The sequence below is a fragment of the Lytechinus pictus genome, chromosome 10 (genome assembly GCF_037042905.1).
Source record: "Lytechinus pictus isolate F3 Inbred chromosome 10, Lp3.0, whole genome shotgun sequence".
NCBI lineage: Eukaryota > Metazoa > Echinodermata > Echinoidea > Temnopleuroida > Toxopneustidae > Lytechinus > Lytechinus pictus.
This window is the reverse complement of record NC_087254.1, coordinates 21,444,090-21,467,729: the sequence shown is the minus strand read 5'-3', so window position 1 is coordinate 21,467,729 and position 23,640 is coordinate 21,444,090. Positions and strand designations below refer to the sequence as shown.

At 35.1% G+C, this 23,640-nt stretch overlaps 1 protein-coding gene, 1 long non-coding RNA gene and 1 other non-coding gene across 4 annotated transcripts; 2 read left to right on the top strand and 1 right to left on the bottom strand.

Annotated features, from left to right (window-relative positions):
• Positions 1 to 3,179: 3,179 nt before the first annotated feature.
• Positions 3,180 to 7,837, bottom strand: LOC129269269 (uncharacterized). 2 transcript variants are annotated; one of them, XM_054906744.2, is made up of 3 exons: positions 7,534 to 7,837; positions 5,292 to 5,474; positions 3,180 to 4,789 (listed from the first exon to the last, which is right to left on the bottom strand). In XM_054906744.2, the coding sequence occupies exons 1-3, from the start codon at positions 7,624 to 7,626 to the stop codon at positions 4,622 to 4,624; spliced, it is 444 nt and encodes a 147-aa protein (XP_054762719.1). In that variant the 5' UTR covers positions 7,627 to 7,837; the 3' UTR covers positions 3,180 to 4,621. The 2 variants fall into 2 exon arrangements, with proteins under 2 accessions (XP_054762719.1, XP_054762718.1); XM_054906743.2 differs by having other exon boundaries at positions 7,459 to 7,817.
• An 8,569-nt stretch (positions 7,838 to 16,406) lies between these two features.
• TRNAG-UCC (transfer RNA glycine (anticodon UCC)) lies at positions 16,407 to 16,478 on the top strand. The gene has a single exon. It is a non-coding gene; the product is annotated as a tRNA-Gly (tRNA).
• Positions 16,479 to 17,779: 1,301 nt separating this feature from the next.
• Positions 17,780 to 23,137, top strand: LOC135155858 (uncharacterized). Its single transcript, XR_010294981.1, has 4 exons — positions 17,780 to 17,827; positions 19,667 to 19,769; positions 20,536 to 20,670; positions 21,955 to 23,137. It is a non-coding gene; the product is annotated as an uncharacterized LOC135155858 (long non-coding RNA).
• The last annotated feature ends 503 nt before the right edge of the window (positions 23,138 to 23,640 follow it).

Below are 23,640 nucleotides of genomic sequence, written 5' to 3'. Positions count from 1 at the left end.
ATTACAATTATCTTGGTTCACAAAATACCTTAAAGGTGACAAGTCACAATGGAGACTATTTTTTTAAATTCTGGATAAACCACATTGGAGATGTATCGGAGGTTTTGAGAATGAACTGTCCGAGTAAAGATTTGTTTTTTTTATGTACGAAGTTCAAATTACCAGAGTTTTATGTCAATCTACTTGTGTACTGGAGTGAACTGAGATATGTTCATTTTTATAACGTTAAAGATGTGTTCGATCAAGTATTATGGTACAACAGCAATATTAAACATGGAAATGACCTCTTATATTTTAAAAAGTGGAAAGCTAACGGGATCAAAAAAGTCAGTGACCTTTTTAAAAATGGGCAGTGGATATCGTGTGACTCATTACAAAGATGATTGGGCACAAATTCATTGTTAATAAATTTTAAATTTTCTAAATTGAAAAAGGCATTTCCAAAAGTATGGGTGAGTGAAATAAGAAATACAATTTACACAAAAGATGAAACAGAAATTTAACCAGAAATGTTTGAAATATCATCTGGTGATTTCATTAAAGTTTGTCGCATGAGAGCAAAACATTTTTATTTATTACTAAATGAATCAGAACAAGAGAACCCCCCTGTTTCAAGGTGGTGGGGGAAATATGTCAACTACCAATAGATTATGAATGGAAGCACGTATTGGATTTTAAGTTGAAAAATGTATAAAGTGAGACAATTTAATTTCAAATTACTGCACAATATTTTGCCTTTTAGAGAAAATCTTTTTAAATGGAAGATCTCGTCAAACATTATTTGCTCATTTTGTAACGAACCTGAATCATCTATTCACATTTTGTTAAAATGTCACCAAGTAACTGATTTTTTTTGGAAAAAGGTTCACATTTTAACATTAGATTGGTTTAAAAAAGACATTTATTTAGAAGAAAAGATTATTGTAATTGGTTTTAAAATCAGTGAGTCTAAATTATATTGATTAACCTATTATTAATTTACGCAAAATATGCAGTGTACAAAGTATATATGTTAAATTACTTTAGGAATAAATTGTTTAATATAGTCAATCAATTTGGATGGTATTTAAAAATGATTTCAGGAATTGTGTTCAGTGGAAATACAAAAATAAGAAAGATGTGTTAGAAGAACTTGAAAAGTTTCTGTTTTAGATACTCTTACCATTTCTGCATTTGTATATACTCATTTTTTTCTACACCTGTTGATTAATTTTGTATACATGTGATTATATTGTTATTTGATTTTATGAAATAAAGTACCTCAGAAGAGGAAAAGAAAAACAAATTTATAGTTAGTTAAAGGCAAAAATATATTTACTACAAATTTCATGCGCTTATTTGTATAATTTATCAAAAATATAATTTGTTGTGGGTTTTTTTTTGACAATTTTACCATAAAGTATTGTGGTGTATATCCAGCTCGACGCGCATGCAATTTTTCACGGCGATTGGACAATCAGCGGCCGAGATCTGTATATGATTATCCATGGCTCCGTCTTACAAAGAGTTACGATTGATCAATCTCAAGTATATGGAAATCCATCACTGTCATAATTTTTTCTTTAGGAAATTGCAGAATGTCCTTTGAAAACAAAGAGAAGCATACCGAAGTGACAACAAAACAGTGAATGTATGAATATACATAATTTCTAGAAAAATATTTTGAACAAAGATTTATTTTAGATTTTGACGTTGCTGGCTTTCCATAGTTGTGATTGATTGGATCAATCACAACCCTTTGGAAGACGGGCCCCTGGTCTGAAATAGCCCAGTTAAGTTAGGGTTAAAAACTATTCCATTGTGACTGGCAGTCCATCTTTGGCGTATTTTCAAACTGTCGATTGTATTGTGCCAAGGGGTTGATTTTGTGGCCGCTCCTTTTCGTATTATGTCAATGATATATCAAATACTTTGCCCTTTTCACATTTTTTCGCTTGTAGATGATACTTTTTATTTTCACACGTGAGTAGAAATTATTGTGACCCATTCTAAATAAAACAGAATAGGAGTGGTCAGTGTATGGTGTATTAAATTCTTGAAATAAATATTGTGCCGACTAAAATGTGATGGCGGTGAGAGTGATGTTTATAATGATGATGACGCTGGTCATGCTGGTGGTGGTGATGTTTAAGAAGATGATGGTGATAGTGATATCGATGGTCGTGAATACTTTTATGATGGTTGTTGTGGTGGTGGTGGTGGTGATGTTGAAGTTTAGTTAGTTATGTTAAAATATTCCCCCCAACATCAAATTCTGGCTAGTACGACCCTGCTCAACAACCATTGGCAGTCGATGATGCCGGCATAGGGCCCTGCTTTAATAAATGTTGGTCTCGTCGAATAATTGCGATACATTTAAATATCTATCACTGAGAAATGCAATTATTCATTTCATGATGCATTTAATATTCTCTTGAGGTAATTGCTCATCTGAGGTAGTTTCTTTTTTATGTCAATCTATTGCCATATTTACAGGTGGGTCCCGATCAATTTCCTGATGCTGATATTATGAACCAATATTAGATTCTGTTTGAATTTCAACTGTTCAAAAGCAGGGGGGGGGGGCTGTGAATTTTTTTTTACTGGGGGTGGTGATGTTAATTTGAAAAGCAAAAAAAAAAAAAAAAAAAAAGGAAGGGTTTCAATACAAAATGAAGGTCTTTTGGTCTCGAGAAATTAGACAAGCACAAAAAAAGGGTTTCGCCGTGAATACAAAATGAAGGTTATTTTGGTTCCGAGAAATTTGACAAGCGAAAAAAAGGTTTTTACTACAAAATGTTGGTAATTTCATCACCGTCATCGTCAACACCACCACCACCACCGTCATTGTCACTACCACCATCGTCATCACCACCACCATCATCGTCATCACCACAGGGCCCACGGAGGATTATTCTATTGTTACTGGGGGTGCTGAGCATTGTCACTGCACCCCCAGTAACAGTGAATAATCCTCCGTGGACAGGTCCATGCATCACCACAACCACCCCCACCACCATCAATTATCGTCAATTATATCATCTATACTACTAGCAGCATTCATTTTCAATAGAAACAGTTCTTTTCCTTTATTCGTTTCTCGGTTTCCATTTAAAAATTCAATCTGGTCAGTAATTAATAGTCCACACAGAATGTAGTTTTCTGTAAAAGTTGTAGGCAAAACATAAACATGTAAAAGATTTAAAATACGAAATTCATTTATTTCATTCACAAATATTTGTCAACTGTTAACAATGATATGAAATGAGCACTTTGACTTGATATGATGCATCTATTACCTAACACTTTACTTAACAATTTAAAATGATATACTGCAAACAAAACAGCAAACAGCAAATTGTGATAATATAATGCAAATAAGTAATTAAAAAGATGACAAATTGCACCAGATATTCCATGTCTCCTCTATAATATATCATATGACAACACATCAATGCATGTAATTGATAACATTGATGTAAATAAGTTATGTATCTATATCTACATATGAATATACATATTTATATCTATATCCATAATATTTAAATGAAGAATGAAAAAGAGGAAACTGAAATTGAAAAAAAAAAATCCGTTGTAATATAGTAGGCCTAGATCAACTAATTAAATTAACGTGACACATAAAGGGAATAAAACGAATTGGAAGATTTATATGTTTTGTACTTTGTTAGCAGTACTAGTTCTACTCATCATAAATGGCTTTTCATGTATGATAATGTACAGTTATAACAGTGACAGGTTGTAGGCAAGTGGACAGGTTGTACGAAATCCTGAATACATAATAGGTGACGGGACTTATTATATAAATGCCAGTAAAATAAATTACCATTAAAACTATCATAGAAATCAATTTACAAAATAATAAGACTAAAAACTATTTCCATTCCCATCCATTCTCCACACCGGAAAGATGAAAATACACAAATGTAGAAATTTTTAAAAGAGAAAACATAAATACACTATAGCGCTCGAGATATTTGAGTGAATTTCCATGGGAAAAAAGTTCAAATGTCTTAAATAATTACGAAGCAACAGACCAATCGTCAACTTGACAGGGGCCGCGGAACGGTTTTGAAAATGGGGGGAGGGGGCTGACCATGCGAAAAATCATATTCAGATGGTAATTTATATGTTTTTGTACACAGTTTTGGATAAAGGTGTGGGGGCTGAAGTACCCGCAGCACCCCTTTCCGGTTCCGCGGCCCCTGCTTGAAACAAAATAATTTCATTCAGTAATTTTGCAGCAAGGTTTCACTCTTCGACAAATGTCACGCATGGTGTAAATAAACAGCTCATATTTTGGTATCATTTGTATTGCAATAAATTAACAGCATGATTTTGGCAGGTTTAATTGGAGAGAATATTCAACTCAATTCGGTTCGACTTTTCAAGTAAGTTTGATAATTTAAGATCAAGGTTTACGCATAAAACGGCAATTACTAACGGTTAATGAAATTTTTTTCGCTAATTTTGAAAATGGACACCACTCATTTTCGCACGTTGCATTTCAATATTTTTTTTTACGACACTGATTACTATTTTCAAAATCTAAGTTTGTCACTCTGATTATAAAACAAAAACAAAAGCTCATTGTATTCATATACGCGTAGTACTTTTCAATGAATCAATGCTCTTCGTTTTCTAAAATGCTTTTGAGTATTCGCATCATGTCATCTTCTTTACTTGTCTGCTCGGCATACGTTGAAGCAAAGAGCGCCCTCATGAATAAAGCAGTGACCTCCTCGGATTGACGGGGGATATCGGGATCAACCACTGGTTCATCTCCATTCATCTGTAGGTGAGAATGGGGGAGGTAAGTGAAAGGCAGATAGAGAGGAGTATATGGGGGGGGGGGGGGAGAGAAGGTGAGAAGAATAATTTGATCATGATGAGAAGAAGATGAAGAGAAAGAAGGAGAAGATGATGATGAAGAAGTAAAAGAAGAAGAAGTAAAAGTAAAAGAAGTAAAGGAAGAAGGAAAGGAAAAAGAAGAAGTAAAAGAAGAAGAAGAAAAAGGAGAAGAAAAAAGAAAAAAAAAAAAAAAAAAAAAAGGAGGAAGAAGGAGGAGAAAAACGAGGAGTGGGGGAGAATGATGAGGATTACAATTATCAGTCGCAACTTTAGATTACGTTTCAAATGGTCAAATTATTTGCTCACTCGCTTCAAATTGCTACTGTTTATAATTTCCCCAATATGCTATCAGATTCAGGTTTCAAAATTACAATACATTCTAACATTTTGCTAATGATGATCACAGAAACACTCTCGAGGTGTAAAATTACATATTTACTTACGGCATCGACGATGCGCTGTTTGATTTCATATTCGGCTTCCTTCTCAACATGTCGATATTTCTCCGCAACATCTTCATTCTCTTCAAGCCTGCCAGCAGACTTCCATTCTTCAAGTTTCATCGTTAGTAAGGTTTTGGATCTCTGACGGAAGCTGGAGAATAACATACGACCTTTTTCTCTTATCTGACGATGAAAGGATAAGAATATTTCCTAAAATAATGGATGATTACATTAAAAAAAATGAATCCCCAACCCAGACACATCAATTTAGGTAGTTTTCCATATTTTTGTAACGCATGTTAGTTGGTAATTTGAATGGATCGACTCGATATTAAGCCTGCAAAATAATTGAATTGAAGTCAAATCCCTCATAAACCAAATGAAAATAAACAACATAAGCCAACACTTTTTGTTTGAATAAAGTTTTAAAGAGAGACATTCCTGAAATCGACGTCAAGTATATCACACGACATTGTCAGTAGGTCTATCATATGAAAATAGTTGCACATGTACATGCTTGTCTTTACTTCACTCTAGCCAAATTCAAATGAATTAAAATTGCATAGGGTGCAATCCAAATGAGCTCTTAGATGGATTTATATTACCCTCTCAGAATATTTACAACGAACTTATACATTGGTTCAAATATGAAACTTGATTAACACCGCGACAAAATTATATCAAAAATGAATTTGGACTATTTTAATCAACAGCTTCATATCTTAACCAACTTTGGGGTTGTTTAAAAAAATAAGAGATAGGCCTAGGCCTAATATGTTTACAGGTTTACATGGTATATAAAAACCCGATTTACGAATCTCTGGAATGCTTTCGCAATTCACATGGTGTAACATTCGCATTAAATTTTATCAATCAGACAAATTTCTATAAAAAAAAACTATTGTGTTATTTATGTTATGTAGGCATATGCACACAAAGTGATTAATGAATTACGTGAAATTAAATTTACTTTAGAAACTCAGTAAACCCTGGAGGGGTTAATGAAGCTCTCTAAAAAACAGCTTGTTTGTGGTCTATATTATGGTTGTTCCACTTTATATGTTTGTCATTTTGCCTCCGACGAAGATTCTGCTAGAATCGAAAGCTTAGGCCCCTTTTTGACTTTCTAAAAAAAAAGTTATTAGATAATAATTACAATTAGCATCATTAAGTCACTTTGAAATTTCATTTTCATTGTGTACATTAAGTCTATAAAAATAACTTTTGAATGAGGAAGTCGAGTTGGCAGGATAGAGACGAATTATTTAACATTGGGGGAGGGGATCACACCCCTTTTCAGAAAATGCAACATAGTAAACCGGGGGGCACTCAGTGCTGCTGTACACTCGCGCGACGAAAAAAAACTGCATAAAAAGGGTAGTATATGCTGATCATGACCCATCACGCGCGTGTGTCAAAAAGGCCAGAATCGGGCAAAAAGGATGGTAGTGGGGGCATTTCTAGGAGTTATACTTGTTGAGGGGGCAAAATTGTAAAAAAAAAATCCACGCGAAAATACTTGAATGGGGTATATATTTGACCAATGGATAAAACTTGTTTTAGGGTTTCTAAAACAGGTGGTCTGCAGTGGTCGCGCGTGTGTACAGCAATATAGTTGCGGGCTGTGAAAGTAAATTAGATAAGAGATATATCGATCTACACATCGTTTTTTTTTTAATAATGATCGCGTCTATTTTGAATGTGCCCCTGAAGACAAAATATCATTGAGAAATGTAAGTAATACTTGTAATGGTATACAGTTTCACATAGCCTAGAGGACTCCGTGATGATCGATATTTTCATGATTTTGATATTGTCATTACAATGACAATATCAAAATCATTAAAGAAAATGTTATCACGGAGTCCTCTAGGGTAAGTTGCACATAGCGTAATAGCGTAATGAGTCAAAAATTTAGAGGTGCCAGAAAATGGCGTATGGAACAAAAGTACCTTTTTACACAACTTTAATATATTTGACATAATATTCAGAAATAGATATACTACTTTCAACCCTATTTCCTTTTCCCTTTCTTTTCTTTTTTCCCCCTTTTTCTAGGTAGTGAAGTTTTTTTGTAGTCCATTGCCCCAGGCCCATGACCATAACTTACGCCAGTACAGTTGCATACAAACAGAGCAAAGCAAAAATGAAAACTTATATGGCCTACCGATTGCGGGGATAGACCCATACGGTTATTGCCTGGCTGAAGTGATTTCCAACCTGTCTCGGACTGGTACCCTACCTTCTCTTTGGTCAGCTCTAGTTCTGCTGGTGATGAAGACACCGACACTGCGCAGACGATCACGAGAAAAGCAAAATATATCATTCGCGCCATTTTCAGTGTAGAGGGAGAGGGTCCCAGCGCATTCACATCAACGTCAAAAATAACAACTCATTCAGGAGACAAATCTCTATCTATTTCGACTAGTATACCCTTCGTAAGATTAGTAGAAAAACTGCGGTTGAATGTAGGGCGTGTTCGCTTCGAAATCCACGTGTCACCTTTCAATAACAAAAGGAACTTGTATGTTGTTTTTGTTTCTTTTGTAGAAGAGCATCCGTGCATGGCCAGAGTAATTCAGGGGACGCCCATTATGTGCAGAGACTGTGTCGAGTAGATTGCGAAGACAGATTTCAAAGGCAGAGCGACTCATGCATTAAGTGTGCAAAGGGGGATCGTCTACAAATGTGAGTTCATCCATGTGCGAGGATTTTGAAAAATACCTAAGATTGTCCCTGTTACTTCACATTTTGATAAATTACCAAAATGTGCAATTTACTTAAATGTGTTTTAACGATATGTTAAGGCACATTTTGGTTAAAGAAATTTGTAACATTTGTGCCGATAGTGCACCTATCCCTGACAGGATTTTTTTTGTTACCAAAATGTGCAGTTATAACGTGATGTGCCGGCATTTCAGGGGTGGGGTGTAATCATGATCGAACACGATGCATATCTCGATCCCGGGGGGGGGGGGCACTTACATTGACGAGTGGATACCATGCGCGACCAAAAAAACACGTAAAAAGGATGTCTTTTTCAAGATAGGGCACGTTACATACGTAACGTGATAAGGGTGTCAAAAACACAAAAATATTGAAAAAAGGGTATCTATTTCGCTCGGGAAAATATACGTGTTTAGGGTCAAATATGCGGGGATGATAAAACAAAATCAAAATGTTTTCTCAAGGATGTCCTTTTTGCCCCGACACTATATGTGTACTATATAGTACTTTAGAGTCCGATTTGCGCGAGGTGTGGAAGGTGGGGCCTGTTACAACCGATAATGTCGCACCAACGCATAATGTCGCAGCAACGCATAATGTCGTAGTTTTTCTAAAGCCCCTTTCACAATTGACGTACGACCTGTTTACGACCGCCTGCAACAGTTTTTTCTTGTTGTTGCACGATCGATCTCTTGGTGTCTTGCGAGCACTCGCAGTGGTTGTAGACGAACGCACGAATTTGAGGTGGTCGGAGGTGGTCGTGACTGGTCGCATCTGAATTTGAACATGTTCAAAATCCAAACGCGATCAAATACGATTGATTTACTCGCATCAGGTCGTACCATCGGTCGGGCGATCATCGTGTGAGTGTTGTTCAACGTTGTACGACTTGGTGCGAGAGGTGACACAACTACGTATAGTCGCATTTAGTCGACTGGAGGTCGTACAACACTTGCACATGCGCTAGATACCTACAGAGACCAGTCTTGCGACTGGTTGCCATAATATAAGACTGTTGCAAGACCGATCGAAATTACGGCTTACAACATTCCACTACCGTTGCATTCGCATGTATGCGACCGTACAGCCCCTTTCACAATTGACATCCGACCAGTTTACGACCGCCTGCAACAGTTTTTTCCTGCTGTTGCACGATCGATCTCTTGGTGACTTGCGAGCACTCGCAGTCGTTGTATACGGTTGCACGAACTCGAGGTGGTCGTGACTGGTCACATCTGAACTTTGAACATGTTCAAAATCCGAACGCGATCAAATACGACCGATTCACTCGCATCAGCTCGTATCCGGGGTCGTACCATCGGTCGGGCGATCATCGTGGGAGTGTTGTTCAACGTTGCACGACTTGGTGCGAGAGGTGGCACAACTAAGTAGTCGCATTTACTCGACTGGATGTCGTACAACACTTGCACATGTGCTAGCGACCTACATGTACAGAGACCTGTCTTGCGACTGGGTGCGATAATATGATGGGCCATAAGACTGTTGCAAGACCGATCGCGACGGCTTACAACATTGCACTACCGTTGTGTGCGACCGTTCCCCTCGCAATCCCTCGTGCAACACTCGCATGTGATCGCACGAGCACAATAGGATCATAAGCGACTTCCTCGTGCAACGGGTTCTACTGGTTGTTTTTGTTGTACGACAGCTGTTGCAACTGTGAAAGCCTCTGTGCGATATTATGAGATGACTGGCGATTGATGCCTGTTGCAGCCTGTCGCACGACCAAAAGGTCGCAAGTGGTCGTACGTCAATTGTGAAAGGGGCTTAACGCATAACGTCACATGTCGCAACTCATAATGTCGCAGCAAAGTGTCAACGCATAATGTCACATGTCGCAACGCATAATGTCGCAGCGGTATTTTCTTCAGGACTCGAGCTACAGATAAGATATAAAATATGCTTTCACTAAGTATTTTGAGACAAGAGAAAGAGATTTGGAAATCAGGATTACTCTTTGTATGGATATTTCTCGGTTTATTGCCATTTCGTCTACTGCCTTTTCCCACTATCGCATGGTCTGATATTATTTCGTCTACCATTAGTTAGTCAACAACTATCAACATAGTCCAATAACCAGTTCGTCTAATTACCATCTCGTCTAATAGCCAGTTGGTCTACTAGCTGTTTTGTTTATTACCATTTAGTCTTATTGTATTTTTTTTTCAATTGGTCCAATATCCACTTTGTCCAATATCACCACGTCTATTACCTTTTGGTCTAATAGCCAATTGGTCTAATAACCACTTGGACTACTCTCATTTCGTCCATGTTCCATTTGGTCTGACTTCAGTTGGTTCGCTATCACTTTGTCTAAACCCATTTCGGCTAACAACCATTTGGTATCGTTGCCATGGGTCCAATCACCAATAGGTCCAATCACCATCTCGTCCAATCATCATTTAGTCCAATAGGCATATTAATTTCATCTTATAACCATAATGGTCTACTGGCACTAGACCTCTACGGTGACTCTATGTATCATTGCCGACTTGTTGCAGTACTACTCCTGATTTGTGGTTCAGATCAGCTCGCGAGAGAAAAAAAAAACCATTTACCATCCGCCGACAGGGCAAAGGCGGATCCAGGGAAAGGCCTGGCTCCCCCCGAAAAACGGGGAAAGAGAGGAGAAAAAATGAGAAAAATAAGAGGAGACAGAAGAGTGAATAAAATAGGGTGAGGTGAAGACTTGGAAAAAAAAAATCTTTCATGTCTCAAAAGAGGCCCGATAGCTCAGTCGGTAAAACGGGGGTTTCTGATTCCGGTGACATGCATTTGATTCCTAATCAGTAAATCGATGAATGACTTGCGGGTTACTAAGCGAAGGTCAAAGGTTAATTGGGGGTCAACTCAATTAAAATATGTTTAAAAAGGGTAGGATTTTTTTTAGACCAATTTTTGAAATTATTAGTCAGGATAAACATGCATATAACGGATATAAGATATCAGAAATGAGATGGGAAAAGACGAGAATAATTTCATTTTACTGGTACAAGGTCAAAGGTCATGTCACATCAATTAACTGGGATAAGAATTAATATTTTGTTAATAACCTGAAAAAATACTTAATAACAATAAATGAAACCTGTTTGCATCAACCGATATATTTGATATCACAAATGATATGAAATGAAAAGAATGTTTTAAGTCAAGGTCAAATGTAATTTGAAGTTAATAAACTTTATTATCAAATAAATCTGGTTATCTCTTTTCTTAAAAGAAAATAAATATTAATCTTACAAGTAGGGTAGTTCTTTTCTAGGTCAGGCGATCTGTCAAAATTTAACTTAGTAAGTTGACAACAATTTATTGACACCAAATGACCATTGATGGTCTCTAAGTAATCTAAGTGACCAGACGAGCCAGTCGATTTGGTGACATGCCCACTTGATAACTATTATATGTAATATTCATGAAATATATCCTTGTACTTTCAGAGTTGTGATGACATTTCAAAAAAATAATCCTTGGTTAAGATTGAAATGTTGATACCACAACATGTTATGGGTAATGAAGTATCACTGATCTACTTCTATGAGTTTCAGGCTGTCCCATGCTCAAGGCCAAAGATCATTAAGGGTTAATGAACTTTGACCATGTTCGTGGTATCAACATTAAAGTCTTAACCAATGTGAGGTTTTAAAGTGTTAACATAACTTTGAAAGTGGAAGGACATATTTCATGAAAAAAAGTTATCAAGTAAATTGATGAATGAAATTTCAGGTCAGTAGGAGGTCAAATGTTATTTTGGGGAATATTGTTTTCAACTTAAACAAAGTGGAACACTGCTGGCAGCATCACCTGCACTAAATAACTCAATATAGCACCAGTGCTGACTTAAAAAACAAAAAACCATTCATGTAAGATTAATGATTTTTTCTTACATCCAAAGTTCATTGACCTCAAGTGACCTTTTACCTTGACTGAAAATTTTCCTTTCATTTGATAACATTTGTGATCCAAAAATATCTTATAAAAGTTTCATTTACTGTGATGAAATATTTAAAGATTATGAGCAAAATATACGTTCTTATCCATATTAATAGATCTGAAATGACCCTTGACCTTGACCCAGTAACCTGAAATCATAGTAATTGAATTACAGATACCTGTTAATCGTTATATACATCTTTAACTCAATACTGATTGATAAATTCAAACTTGTTGGAAATCTACAATCTAATCTAATCTCGTTTTAATTTCTTCAATGTTGACCCCCATTGACCACTGACGTTCACATGGAGAACTGAAAGTCATTTGTCCATTTGCTGGTACTTGATGAACATTATATGGGAGTTTTATAGAATAGGGACTTGCAAAAATTAGGCCTAGCTTGAAAAATCAAATTCTTAGCAATGCTTAAATTTTGGGTAGAGAAATCACAGCATGGTCAAAGTGCATTAACCCTAACTGACTCTTGACCTTGATCATGTGACTTGAAACTCATGCAAGATGATCTATGGTACTTTCTTACCCATGTCCTCTCTAAGGTTATTATGACCTTTCAAAATATTTAACCTTGGTTAAGATTTACCCAAACAAGGTCAAAGTTCAGTGACCTAAGTGACTTTTGACCTTGATCACGTAACATGAAATACATGATAAATGATTAGAAAAAGCATGTATGACACACTGGTTTAACATCTCCCTTATTGAAAGGTATATTCAGGTTGCTTAACTTGGAATACTTAATTTGGACTTTAATATGAGTTCGAGTCTGGAAATACGTAGAAAAGGACAGAAAATATCATAAAAATTATTTTATTCCTTTATTGAAATTGATTATATTGTTAACAATAGATTCCTTGACCTCAGAAATGGTGGTTTAGGTGTCAAAATCATGATTCTAGGTTACTTGGAAGCTGAGATATTGTCGAAAACCCTATTTTTGGCGGCCATTTTGAAAAATCCAAGATGGCGGCCATATAGGTCACGGTGCAAATGGAAACATTATTATTCTGAATCCTCATGCAATAACCTTTCCAAAAATGTTTTGTTTTCAATTTCTCCAAAAAATACGGCGAAAGCCCGAATATGAACATATTTAACCTGACTTTATGTCCCTGTGTGTAGAAAATAGGGCAGCGACCCTTATAGGTATGTTCCAACACATACAATCACTACAAACATTAGGCAAATAGAATTTGACAAATTTTATATGAAAATCTATCATAATCTTTGCGCAATTTCACTGTAATTCTCTGTTTTTCTCTTTTATTTCATTAAACAAGGTATTTGTATGAATATTGTCTTCGTAAACCGATGCTATAACCTTTCATTCACATTTCATAGTCATGACTAGATAACAAAGAAAAAACATCTAGCCTCTGTTCAGTCTCAATAAGCCAGTTCGTGGTTCCACGCTGCGCATGATCAGAGGAAGGTCATTGGTAGTAAAGTGACATAGTGGTTTAAAACTTAATGAGATAATCACCTACTTTGATGTCTTTATTATTCATATATTCTTTTGAATTGTGTTTTTCATTTACATCCACAAATACAACAACGCGTCCACGAACGACTGGAATTTCTCAGTTTGACAACATGCTATAATATGCATTCAAAAGTAGAAATGCAACAAATACCTTGTTCATAGTGTTTATTGATGTGCTATTCTAGTCACCTGGTCTATTCAATTTCTTAATCTTGCTATGTAAGGCATGCTTACGTAATATCTTGCTTTGAAATCTGTCTATCATAATGAAATAAATGACAGGTCACATTGTACATGAGGTAACTACGAACTGATCTATAAATGTGATAATATTTTTCAATCGTTTAACCAAAAGTGATTTCAAACGTTTCATAAAAACTCTTTGATGTCGAATGAATATTGCTTTCATTTTCTTTGTTGATGTTGTCAGTGTTCTCTTGACCAGGGTCAAATATTAACTAGCAGAACTAGACCTACTTTGAAGACTGAAATAGATATTGTTTATAAGTTCTGACTTGGTAAAAAATAAATTATGAATACATATTAAGAAATAATCTTTAATCGAATATAGAGATGTAATGGAAATGTTGGATAGTATGTTTGACTATCGTATGCATGGTATGTGTTAAGGTTGAGCATGCCACAAAATTGCATCTGATAGTTCAATATGAGAATTAGTCCTTAATAAAGTTTTTAACAATTCATGATACAGAGATCAATCGAAAACATTTTTTTTTAATGGAGGTTAAAGAAAAAGTAATAAGATTAATTGCGATTTTCCAGGCACATTTTCAGTTCATCAAGTTACATGAAAACCATTGCTGGCCCACGATGGTCCTCCTGAATAGTACTATTTGAACCCCCAAATATAATTAACACAAAGGTTGACTACATACCAGTGCATACAAGATTTAGTGGTTCTAATTTCTTTAGTTCTTGTACAAAGTCCTCACCAATTTTCTCAACCTTGAATAAGGAGGAAATGTTGGAAAATTATATTCAACCCCTTTACGAAGATGTGATTACAAGGTAAGAATATAATTTATGTTATTTCAAAGTAAACAAAATATATGTTGTCATTACTTAATCACATCTCATTAGAGGCTGTTGAATGAACATAATTTCTTAAATATATAATGACAATAATCTGACTTGGCAATCTTCTCAGTAAAAAAATATTGGTATAGTTTAAGTATATATCTAAATTAATTTTGTTTATTCTTTTCATAAGCATGTTATTTTTTGATACACCATTTTTCTGTACTAAATTATGGCTAGTTGATCTGATTTCAAATTGATGCCCGAGAAGGCGCAGGCATGTAATATTAATAATAATAATAATAATAAACACAGCATTCATTATGCGCCATCTATCTAATAAACTATTCCGAGGCGCAGAGGGATGGAGGGATTACAAAGAATGTTTGATTGTGTGGGTGTGTATGGTCATATCAAATTACATTAACATATTAAACAAAAGTAAGAAGAAAACAAAGGATTTTAAATACTTTTTTAATGCTTCAATCGATACAATTGTTCGGATGTCTGCTTTAAGGAGAGCTCGACGGACAATTCTTGTCCTAAACTTGGATGGAGAGGTTTAAAATGTTCATATCCTTGTGATAATTGGACCATATCACATAAAATTTAATCAAGCTGTAGAAAATTGTTTACTATTGTAAACATATAGAAAATATAATGTTGTAAATTCAATATCATACCCACCTAGAGTGTCATTTAACATTTTTTTGTGCTACACGCAGTACAAACTTTGAACTGTACTATATGAAACATATAATCTTTGGTATAAGTTAAAATACATCATTTGCCAATGAGGGTCTTTCTCTTTCTGTGTAAATGCATTGTTCTTTGGACCCTCTACCCTTGCTTTGTTACATTGACTTCATTTTGAACAAAACATCCCTTCATATTCCTATTCAGATCCTACCTGAGATTTCCTTTCCCCATCTATCCCACTTATATCTTCATCTACCTACCTTGACATGCACATGCTCTTGTTACACGTTTGCTGTAATTTTTCCCCTTATATATATATATATATATATTCATACTCATATTCATACTCATTGTGACATAAATTTTATGCGCATTACCAATGCGCTTTGCGCTTTGCGCTTTCACTAACCAGCAACCAATGTTTTCTTTTTGCAATTTTTGCCACTTTCCTAAAGAACGAGATAGGATACGGTCATACTTAACTATCACAATAGTCTGTAATTACAGGTATGTCTTTTTCATTTATATCATTATTATTTTAATTGAATTAATTATTTATTATTCATTAATTGATTTATCTGTTCATTCATTAATTTGTCATTATGGAATATATTCAACTTGGTGATAATTCATTGATGTGCAAAACAAACTTGGATGTTGTATCTCCTTATATTTTTCAGACGCTTCTGACGAAGTCTCAATTAAAAGACGAAAGCTAAAGCAAATAATGGTGTCCTGCGTCATCTGTTGAGTTGGCCTCGCCTCATCTCATTATGTTTAATATTCACAACTCAACAGCGATTGGTAGAAGTAAACTTATCATCACACTACATATATATATATATATATATATATATATATATAGCTATCTACCAAAGGGTAGATAGCTCTGGGGAACCTTGATTTAAGCTACGCCTACCATTGTTCTCTTCATCCATTTCTTTACAATATTTAAAAAAATGAGTTGCCAAAGCTGTTGTACATGTATAACTTTACACATTTATATATATATATATATATATATATATATATACGTGTACTGTATCAAAGCAATAGCTTTGATCCAGCTGAGGCATGGCGGCTTGTCATTGTTCAAAACCCACCTTCACCCGACAAAGGAAATTATAATTGGTATGGTGTCGAAAATCTGTCTATCTGACGGTCAATTGGATCGGGGTCGCGCTAGCCACTAACCCGTCTCTGTGGTCTAGTGGTTAAGGCACCGGCGTTCCAAGCTGGGGGCCCGGGTTCGATTCCCGGCAGAGACATTTTTTCGGCATCACCAATTTTTCCAAAAAGGGTAGATAGCTCTGGGGAACCTTGATTTAAAGATCCAGACCGGACCCGAAAATGAAATTGATAAATTATATACCAATCGAAAGCTTATAAGCTATTAAATACAGCAAGGTATGCTTTATGCATTTTCACCGCTTCCCAGCTGAGTATTTTGCTTGTGAATATTCCAATTATCGGGCTTCGAACCCCGCTTAGAAAATAGGCTTTATTGTGCTTTTCACCTGCCTCGAGACCGTGACGTCACGTTGTGTAAGAAGCGTCGTGATTCCATAGGTTTGTACACAGAAAAACTGGGTGATTTTTTGCTTTCCAGATAACGCATTTCATTCTCTTCACTTCTATCACAGAGGGATATCACATATATTTTTACCCACAAGCTTGAATTTATGAAATCTACAGTTTTGAACTAGTTTTTGCCATATTTTATTTCCTGCTTATTTGGCGCAGATTTCAATTCTATCTGCATTTAGATTATGTATAACAACTTTTCCTGACATAGCAATTTAGGCCCAATAAGAGCCAAACAAAGAAATCACAAAAAAGGTAGTGAATAGTTGTAGGTTTACAACAATTTGAACAGTGAATAATTTTGAGTGCCATTTTCATCTGAAAACGAAAAAAAAAACTGGATTCATAACATGGAAATGGAAGAAAATACCCAATGCTTTTGTACACAAACCTATGGAATCACAACCCTCCTGACACAACGTGACGTCATCATTTCCAGGCGACGTGGGGGTGCTCAATCGAAGCGTACTTTGGAGGAGCAGTTTCTTTGATTTTTATTTAATATTTGTCAGAAATGGAAGGAGATATATGTAATATTTTTGGTATATTCGTATTGTATGAATCATTACCTTTATTTTGATATATGACTGTTTTTACACCGGTCAGGGTCTTTAACCTACGCCTACCATTGTTCTCTTCATCCATTTCTTTCACACACTATATGTATATAAATATATATATATATATATATATATATACAAATTAAATTGGGATGTATCAAGTTCAGGGAAGTGCTCGATGTTTCAACTGAAGCAGAGCGTTGTAGAAATTTTCCTCACCTCAGGGCCCCGTTGCATAAAACTTTTGCCAGACTTATTTTTGCCATAGTTTTTATATGGCAAAAACCTTAGTTTTTTGCCAGAGTTTCAAATTCGGTCAAAATTTCATGGCAAAAAAACTCTGGCAAACTTTTGCCAGAGTTTTTTAAGTTGCCAGAGTTTTTTAAGACTGAATAAACTTGAACGAGGATGAACCCCGATATCGCGATCGGTATCTGCGGCTGCTGAAAAAATCATGGAGACTCCATAGAACGGTAAGCTTGATATTTTTTAAATGAAATGTGTTGATATTTGCTATTTTTATCATTATAGGTCGATTAATTAGTTGCAAAAATATATGTGTATTGTTTTGAATCCGTGCTCGCACCGTGAAAGTGAGATTCACGATTTTTTAACACGTTTGAATCGTTCCATTTTTGTGTCGCAAGCGCCTGCGGGGTCTGCGTCTCGGCCATGTCTATTGCCGCCGGAGCTTCGGCATGGTGATGTGACCGCGCTGGTCGCACTTGGTGCGCCAACAGCTGAAACCACCAACTGCATCGACACGTTTGGAAAGCTTATTTATCGATTTATCGTATTTCTCTTGCTATGATCACACATTCTACATTATGATTAGTATCATTAAATAAAAATTTCATGTTCAAATCAATTTTTCATGTTAGAATTGAATTGAATGCAAAGCCAAAGTTGCAAACTTTGGACCACCGTCACTGTTGAGACTTCAGTCAGTCAGTTTGAGGTCTCCACCGTGAAGCCCCTGAGGCTGAGTGAGGTACATGTTCTATTATTAGTATTACGTAGGCCCTTAAAAAAGGTGCGTAGCTGTAGAGCTAGATTAATGGTTGGCGCATAGACTCTCTTGTACCAGGTGCAGATCTAGAGCCTGTGTCTTTACTTAGTACAGTACTACAGTACAGGGCGCGAATTGGCACTAGGGCCTACAGTGCAGTGCTGCGATCCAAAAATTTTGACAACTCTGAATGGTGGCTTTAATTTCTCCCTTAAAAATTTGAAATAAAATAGGGGGGGGGGGAGGGAGGCAGTCGTACCAATTGACCCCCTTTCCCTGGATCTGCTATAGGTGACCCCACATGATTTTGCGACATCATGATCATGAACAGTACTTGGCGTAATGTGCCAAAAATTTAGAGGGGGCCTGACACTGACAATGGCGTAGGGGGCAAATCTTTTTAATAAAAACTGAGCAATCAAAAATTTTAACATTTTTTTTAAATACAAAAAAAAAAAAAAAAAAAAAAAAAAAAAAAAAATCGAAATTTTTGTTATCCCCTTTATTTTGTTTTTGAAAATTTTAGAGGGTCCATAGTCTCTCCCCCCCAAAAAAAAATGTACGCCAGTGAACGTGAATCTATACAGTGGCTAGAGATTAAAAATTGGTCTCAATTTAAAGCTTGTTATAATCCAACACTGCAATTTATTTCAATTAATTGAATTCATTGAAATTAATGATCTGATGACCACTAAAGTAAAAATCTTGAAAATCCTTCATTAAAAAATTCTTGCAGAGAAACAAATCATATATATAATGTTATTTTGGGGCTGAATGGAGACTATGGGATTGTTGTATTGTTAGTATTTAACATGCATTACTATGTTTTTTAAGGGGCTAGAATTTTGATTTTGGTCTCAATTGCACATAACATCATTGATTATTTGATTAAGATAGAAAATAAAAAATGATTAAAAAATTGCAGTTTTGGAATTTGGATATTCTAAGTTCATATAAATTTGCATATCTAAATTATGTTGAAGAAATGAACAAATCCCTTTAGGTTATTTATCATCTGAAAGGGAATTTCAATGATCAATCCAAATATTTTTTTCCAGTTTGTACTGAGCTAATTTTTTTCTGTTAAGTTTGAATCACTGTAATAAGTCCAACAATTGGAATCAACCATCAAAATGTCCTATCCTAGTAATGGTTTAATTCACCGGCACAAACATATTAGTATATATTCATTTAATAATTTATACTGAAAGTAATCTCAATGCAAATATTTGTGTGACTTTATCTAGTCTTAATTTGTGACTCTCTAATAGGATTATTTATTTTCTCATTCAATATCTAACAGCTTAAATAGTTGAGGTATATACACTGGAGCAACTCAAGTGCATGTGTGACTTTTTGAGAAGAAACCACACAAGGCTGTTGGTTAGCAATCACCATGTAAAAGGGTAAGATATACAGCTTAATTTCAAATTAGCCAAAATTCTAATTGCTACCATTTTAAGTATTTATAGACAGGCTTATATTTTATGTTGGTAATCTCGATGCAAAGTTTCTCAAAGTGAAAAGAATATTCATGAAGAAGAAGTCATTACTGCCTGATAATGTCGAACATAAAGTAGTTATAAAATACAATTTTTAAAAAAGGTTTCGTCTTCTTGAATAGAAAGAAAAAAATTTGTTTCAGGCATATTTGAAATGAGTAAGAATCCTCATGTTGATTATTAAATTTATACAACCCCCCTCCCCCCCCAAAAAAAAAAAAATTAGAAAATGTACCTAATCTCACCTGGCTATGCTAGTGATTGTGTAGCCCTGAATCAATAATAGTTAAGTTCATTTAATTACCTCTTGCAATTCTTTGAAAATTATTATTGATTTTGATTTTTTTTTCTTTGATATGTCCATTGGAAATGATGAAATCTTATTTTCTTACAATTACAAGTTTTGATTTAGATTTTCATGGAATAAAACTGAAAGAGTACAACACATCTTTCTTATAAATTCCTGATTTGAACTCTAGTTACATTAATAGATTGCAATTTTAAATTTTGATAACTTACAAAGTAGATAAATAATATTAATTACATGCCATGAAATGAGATTTTTGTCAAATAAATTTAGACAATCTTGACAAAGTGCAGAGTGTCTTTTCAATTAATATATAGCATATACCTATTTTATGATTTGTTTGTGTTTGCATTTTAAATAAAGGTTTGCAGAAACCAGACAGAGAGCCTGTGTGGAGATGCTATTGGCTGCCCAGGTCGGACTGCCTCCAACCTGAGGCGGTCTTGGAGTGATCTAACAAAAGAGTGAATGATTATGCTAGGAATCAGACAAAGACTGGTATGTATTTTTATTTATAAGAGTAAAGAATATATTTTATATGCATCAAGAAGAATTAAAGATCACTATCTCTTAAATTTTATTTTGTTGTAATTGTCATGCAACTAATCCAAAATATCTATAAATTTTTTACATCCACCCATCAGAGGTGGGTCCGAGGACAGGTTTTGGGGTTGTCTGGCCATCCTGTCTTTCTTAAATTATTCTGATAAGTAAAGAACTGTTTGATTTTAAACTTTGTCCAAGAATGCATGTAGGATTGATTATACTTTAATTATTTTGAGGGTATCAAGGTCACCTGAATATACATCGTTCCTGTGATAAATAAAGAACCCTTTGATGGTTCAACTTCAACTTGGCAAATATATATTTGGGAGTGACAATGATCAGGTTAGGTCAAATGTAAAAATTCACCAGAGATCGTTGGCAAATTTGTGTGTTTAATATTTTTATCTTTTGATGTTGCAATGGCGGATGCATAAATTTCTAAACTTACAAATGTACCCCCATGATCCTCAACGGGTTAAGGATTGGTGTCACGGCTAAATACTAATTAAAAAACAAGTATTATTCTTTGTCTATTTCAGTCATTCAGTAATTAAATTGCTGCATTTGTGGAAAACTTCATAACTGAACAGTTCTGTGTGTAGTGACTTCAAAATTTGTTATTGACAGATTCTTCTTTGGCCTAGATCCCCTGTGTTTGTGGGGGGGGGGGGGTAGGCACAGATCTGGGGGGGGGGTACACCCCCCAAAAAATTGTTGAAAGTACTGTGTATATATGCAAGTGATGACCAGTTTTTTGGGGGTTGTCAACATTTTCTGGACAAAAGTGCCCCTCCTTTTGGAAATTCCTGGATCTGCGCCTGGGGTGAGGCGAGTCAAAATCACCCTTCATAGTTTTTTTTTAAGATCCTTCTGCTGTGATCCCTGTTTGCATGGAGAACATTTATAATTGTGGCATTGGTATTACTGCACTTTGTTAAAGCTAGAATAATTATCCCTAACCCATAGAATTCCTATCATTCATTTTGAATTAATTAAATCTGAATTTTAACGGGGATAGTTCTTCTTTCCTCATGAAAATTTCTGCAAGGAATAGTAAGTAGCTTCAACTACTATTGCCAGATTGAGGGATTTTTGTTCAGAGTTGGTAAATGATTTAAGATTTCCAAAATGAAATAAAAATGTTGAATCATAGTAAGTCAATTAAAAAAAAATCAATGCGGAATGGTTTGAAGATGTAATTAAAGTTAAGTCAAAAATTATTTTCTTGATGTGCAGCTTTCACATAAGGCAGCCTGCTTCTGGACATGGGGAAGCCAGAGGAGGAAAAGGTGGTTGAGGCGGAACCTCAAGCTGTTCCCGGGGCACCATTGACATCCAGGGTAGATGGGGTCTAGTTGATTTTTAGGACACCAAGATGACACCCAGCATAAGAGAAGAGAAGGTGCTCTTCCTGTTATGACCAGCACACCAAGTACCAGGAGCATGGATCTGCAGCAAGTTCAGCAGGAGACGCTCAGAATGCAGCAAGCTCTGCTGCAAACATTTAAAATCATCCATGTTGATTTTTGTAATTATCCACAATTGTTTGCAGCAGTTTGTTAATGGAAATCAGTAGTAACATTAAACAATGCAACTTTCTCTGCATTTTTTTTTTACTGGAAACCTGTTGAATATTGTTTTAGAAAATGAAGTAAATCACCTTGAACTTTGGAAATTTCAGAAAGCATATATTTTAGCAAGTAATATGAAAATGAGATACCATGGTCACATTTGGTGGCCTTACGGCTAGTCGAAATCAGTCGTTTTATGTATTACTATACAAACCACCTACATGAAGCTGGTACAAGGATGAGTAAAATGGCTGATTTTGACTCGCCATAATGCCACCGGCTGGCAAATGTGACCTAGACATAAGTTGTTGATGTCATTGCCTCATAATTTTGAACAAAAAAATGACAAAGACTACATTCTTCAGGATTGAGAAAGTTAAACTTGAACTTTATTCTCATCTCAGTAGATAGAAGATAATGTTATTCATTCAATACTGCGGTAGAATTTGAACAAATGCCTTGCAATGCAAAATAAAAATTTAGGTTCTGAAATCTTGATGGGAATCCCTGTGCAAGAACAGTTTTAAAGTTTATTTATACATGTTCATATTGCAAGTCTGTTATATGATCTGTCAGCATTGTTTGTGGATCTCACACTGGTGTCATTAGCCATAGTTCCAATCTATATCCTGCATTGCCCAACAGGATGCCTTGCAATTCGCCATCTGCAAAACGTTTTCCAATGGTACTTTTATGTTGATTTAAAAGAAAAGGGACCTTGTCAACATTCAATCACATCTTTCAATACGCATATAAGGGTATGGGATACTGTTAGCATTGAAATTAAAATATGACTTGATAAAAATTATTTTCAATTAAATTCAAAGTATTATAATGGTTCATAACGAGTTCTTTTGACTGTCACTGTTCTTAATAAGTGATTGCGAATAAAATTATTTTAAATGTATAATTCAATGAGAAATGAATTGTTTAAAAGAGGATAAATTGCGAGAGAAGAGATAGAAAAAGAAAGAAAGTATTAAGAAAGAGACGTCTGAGTTGTGTGATCGTAATTTAATTGAGAAAAGAAAACTGTTCTTAATAAGTGATAAGTTTTTCCCTATTCTCGCTTGCAAATAAAATTATTTTAAATGTATAATTCTATGAGAAATAAATTGTTTAAAAGAGGATAAATTGCGAGAGAAAGAGATAGAAAAAGAATGAAAGTATTAAGAAAGAGACATCTGAGTTGTGTGATCGTAACTTAATTGAGAGAAGAAAACTGTTCTTAAGTGATAAGTGTTCCCCATTCTCAATTGCAAATTTAATTATTTTAAATATATAATTCAGAATTAAATTGTTTAAAATGGAGAAAGGGAGAGAGAAGAGGAAGAAAAAGAAAGGAGAATTA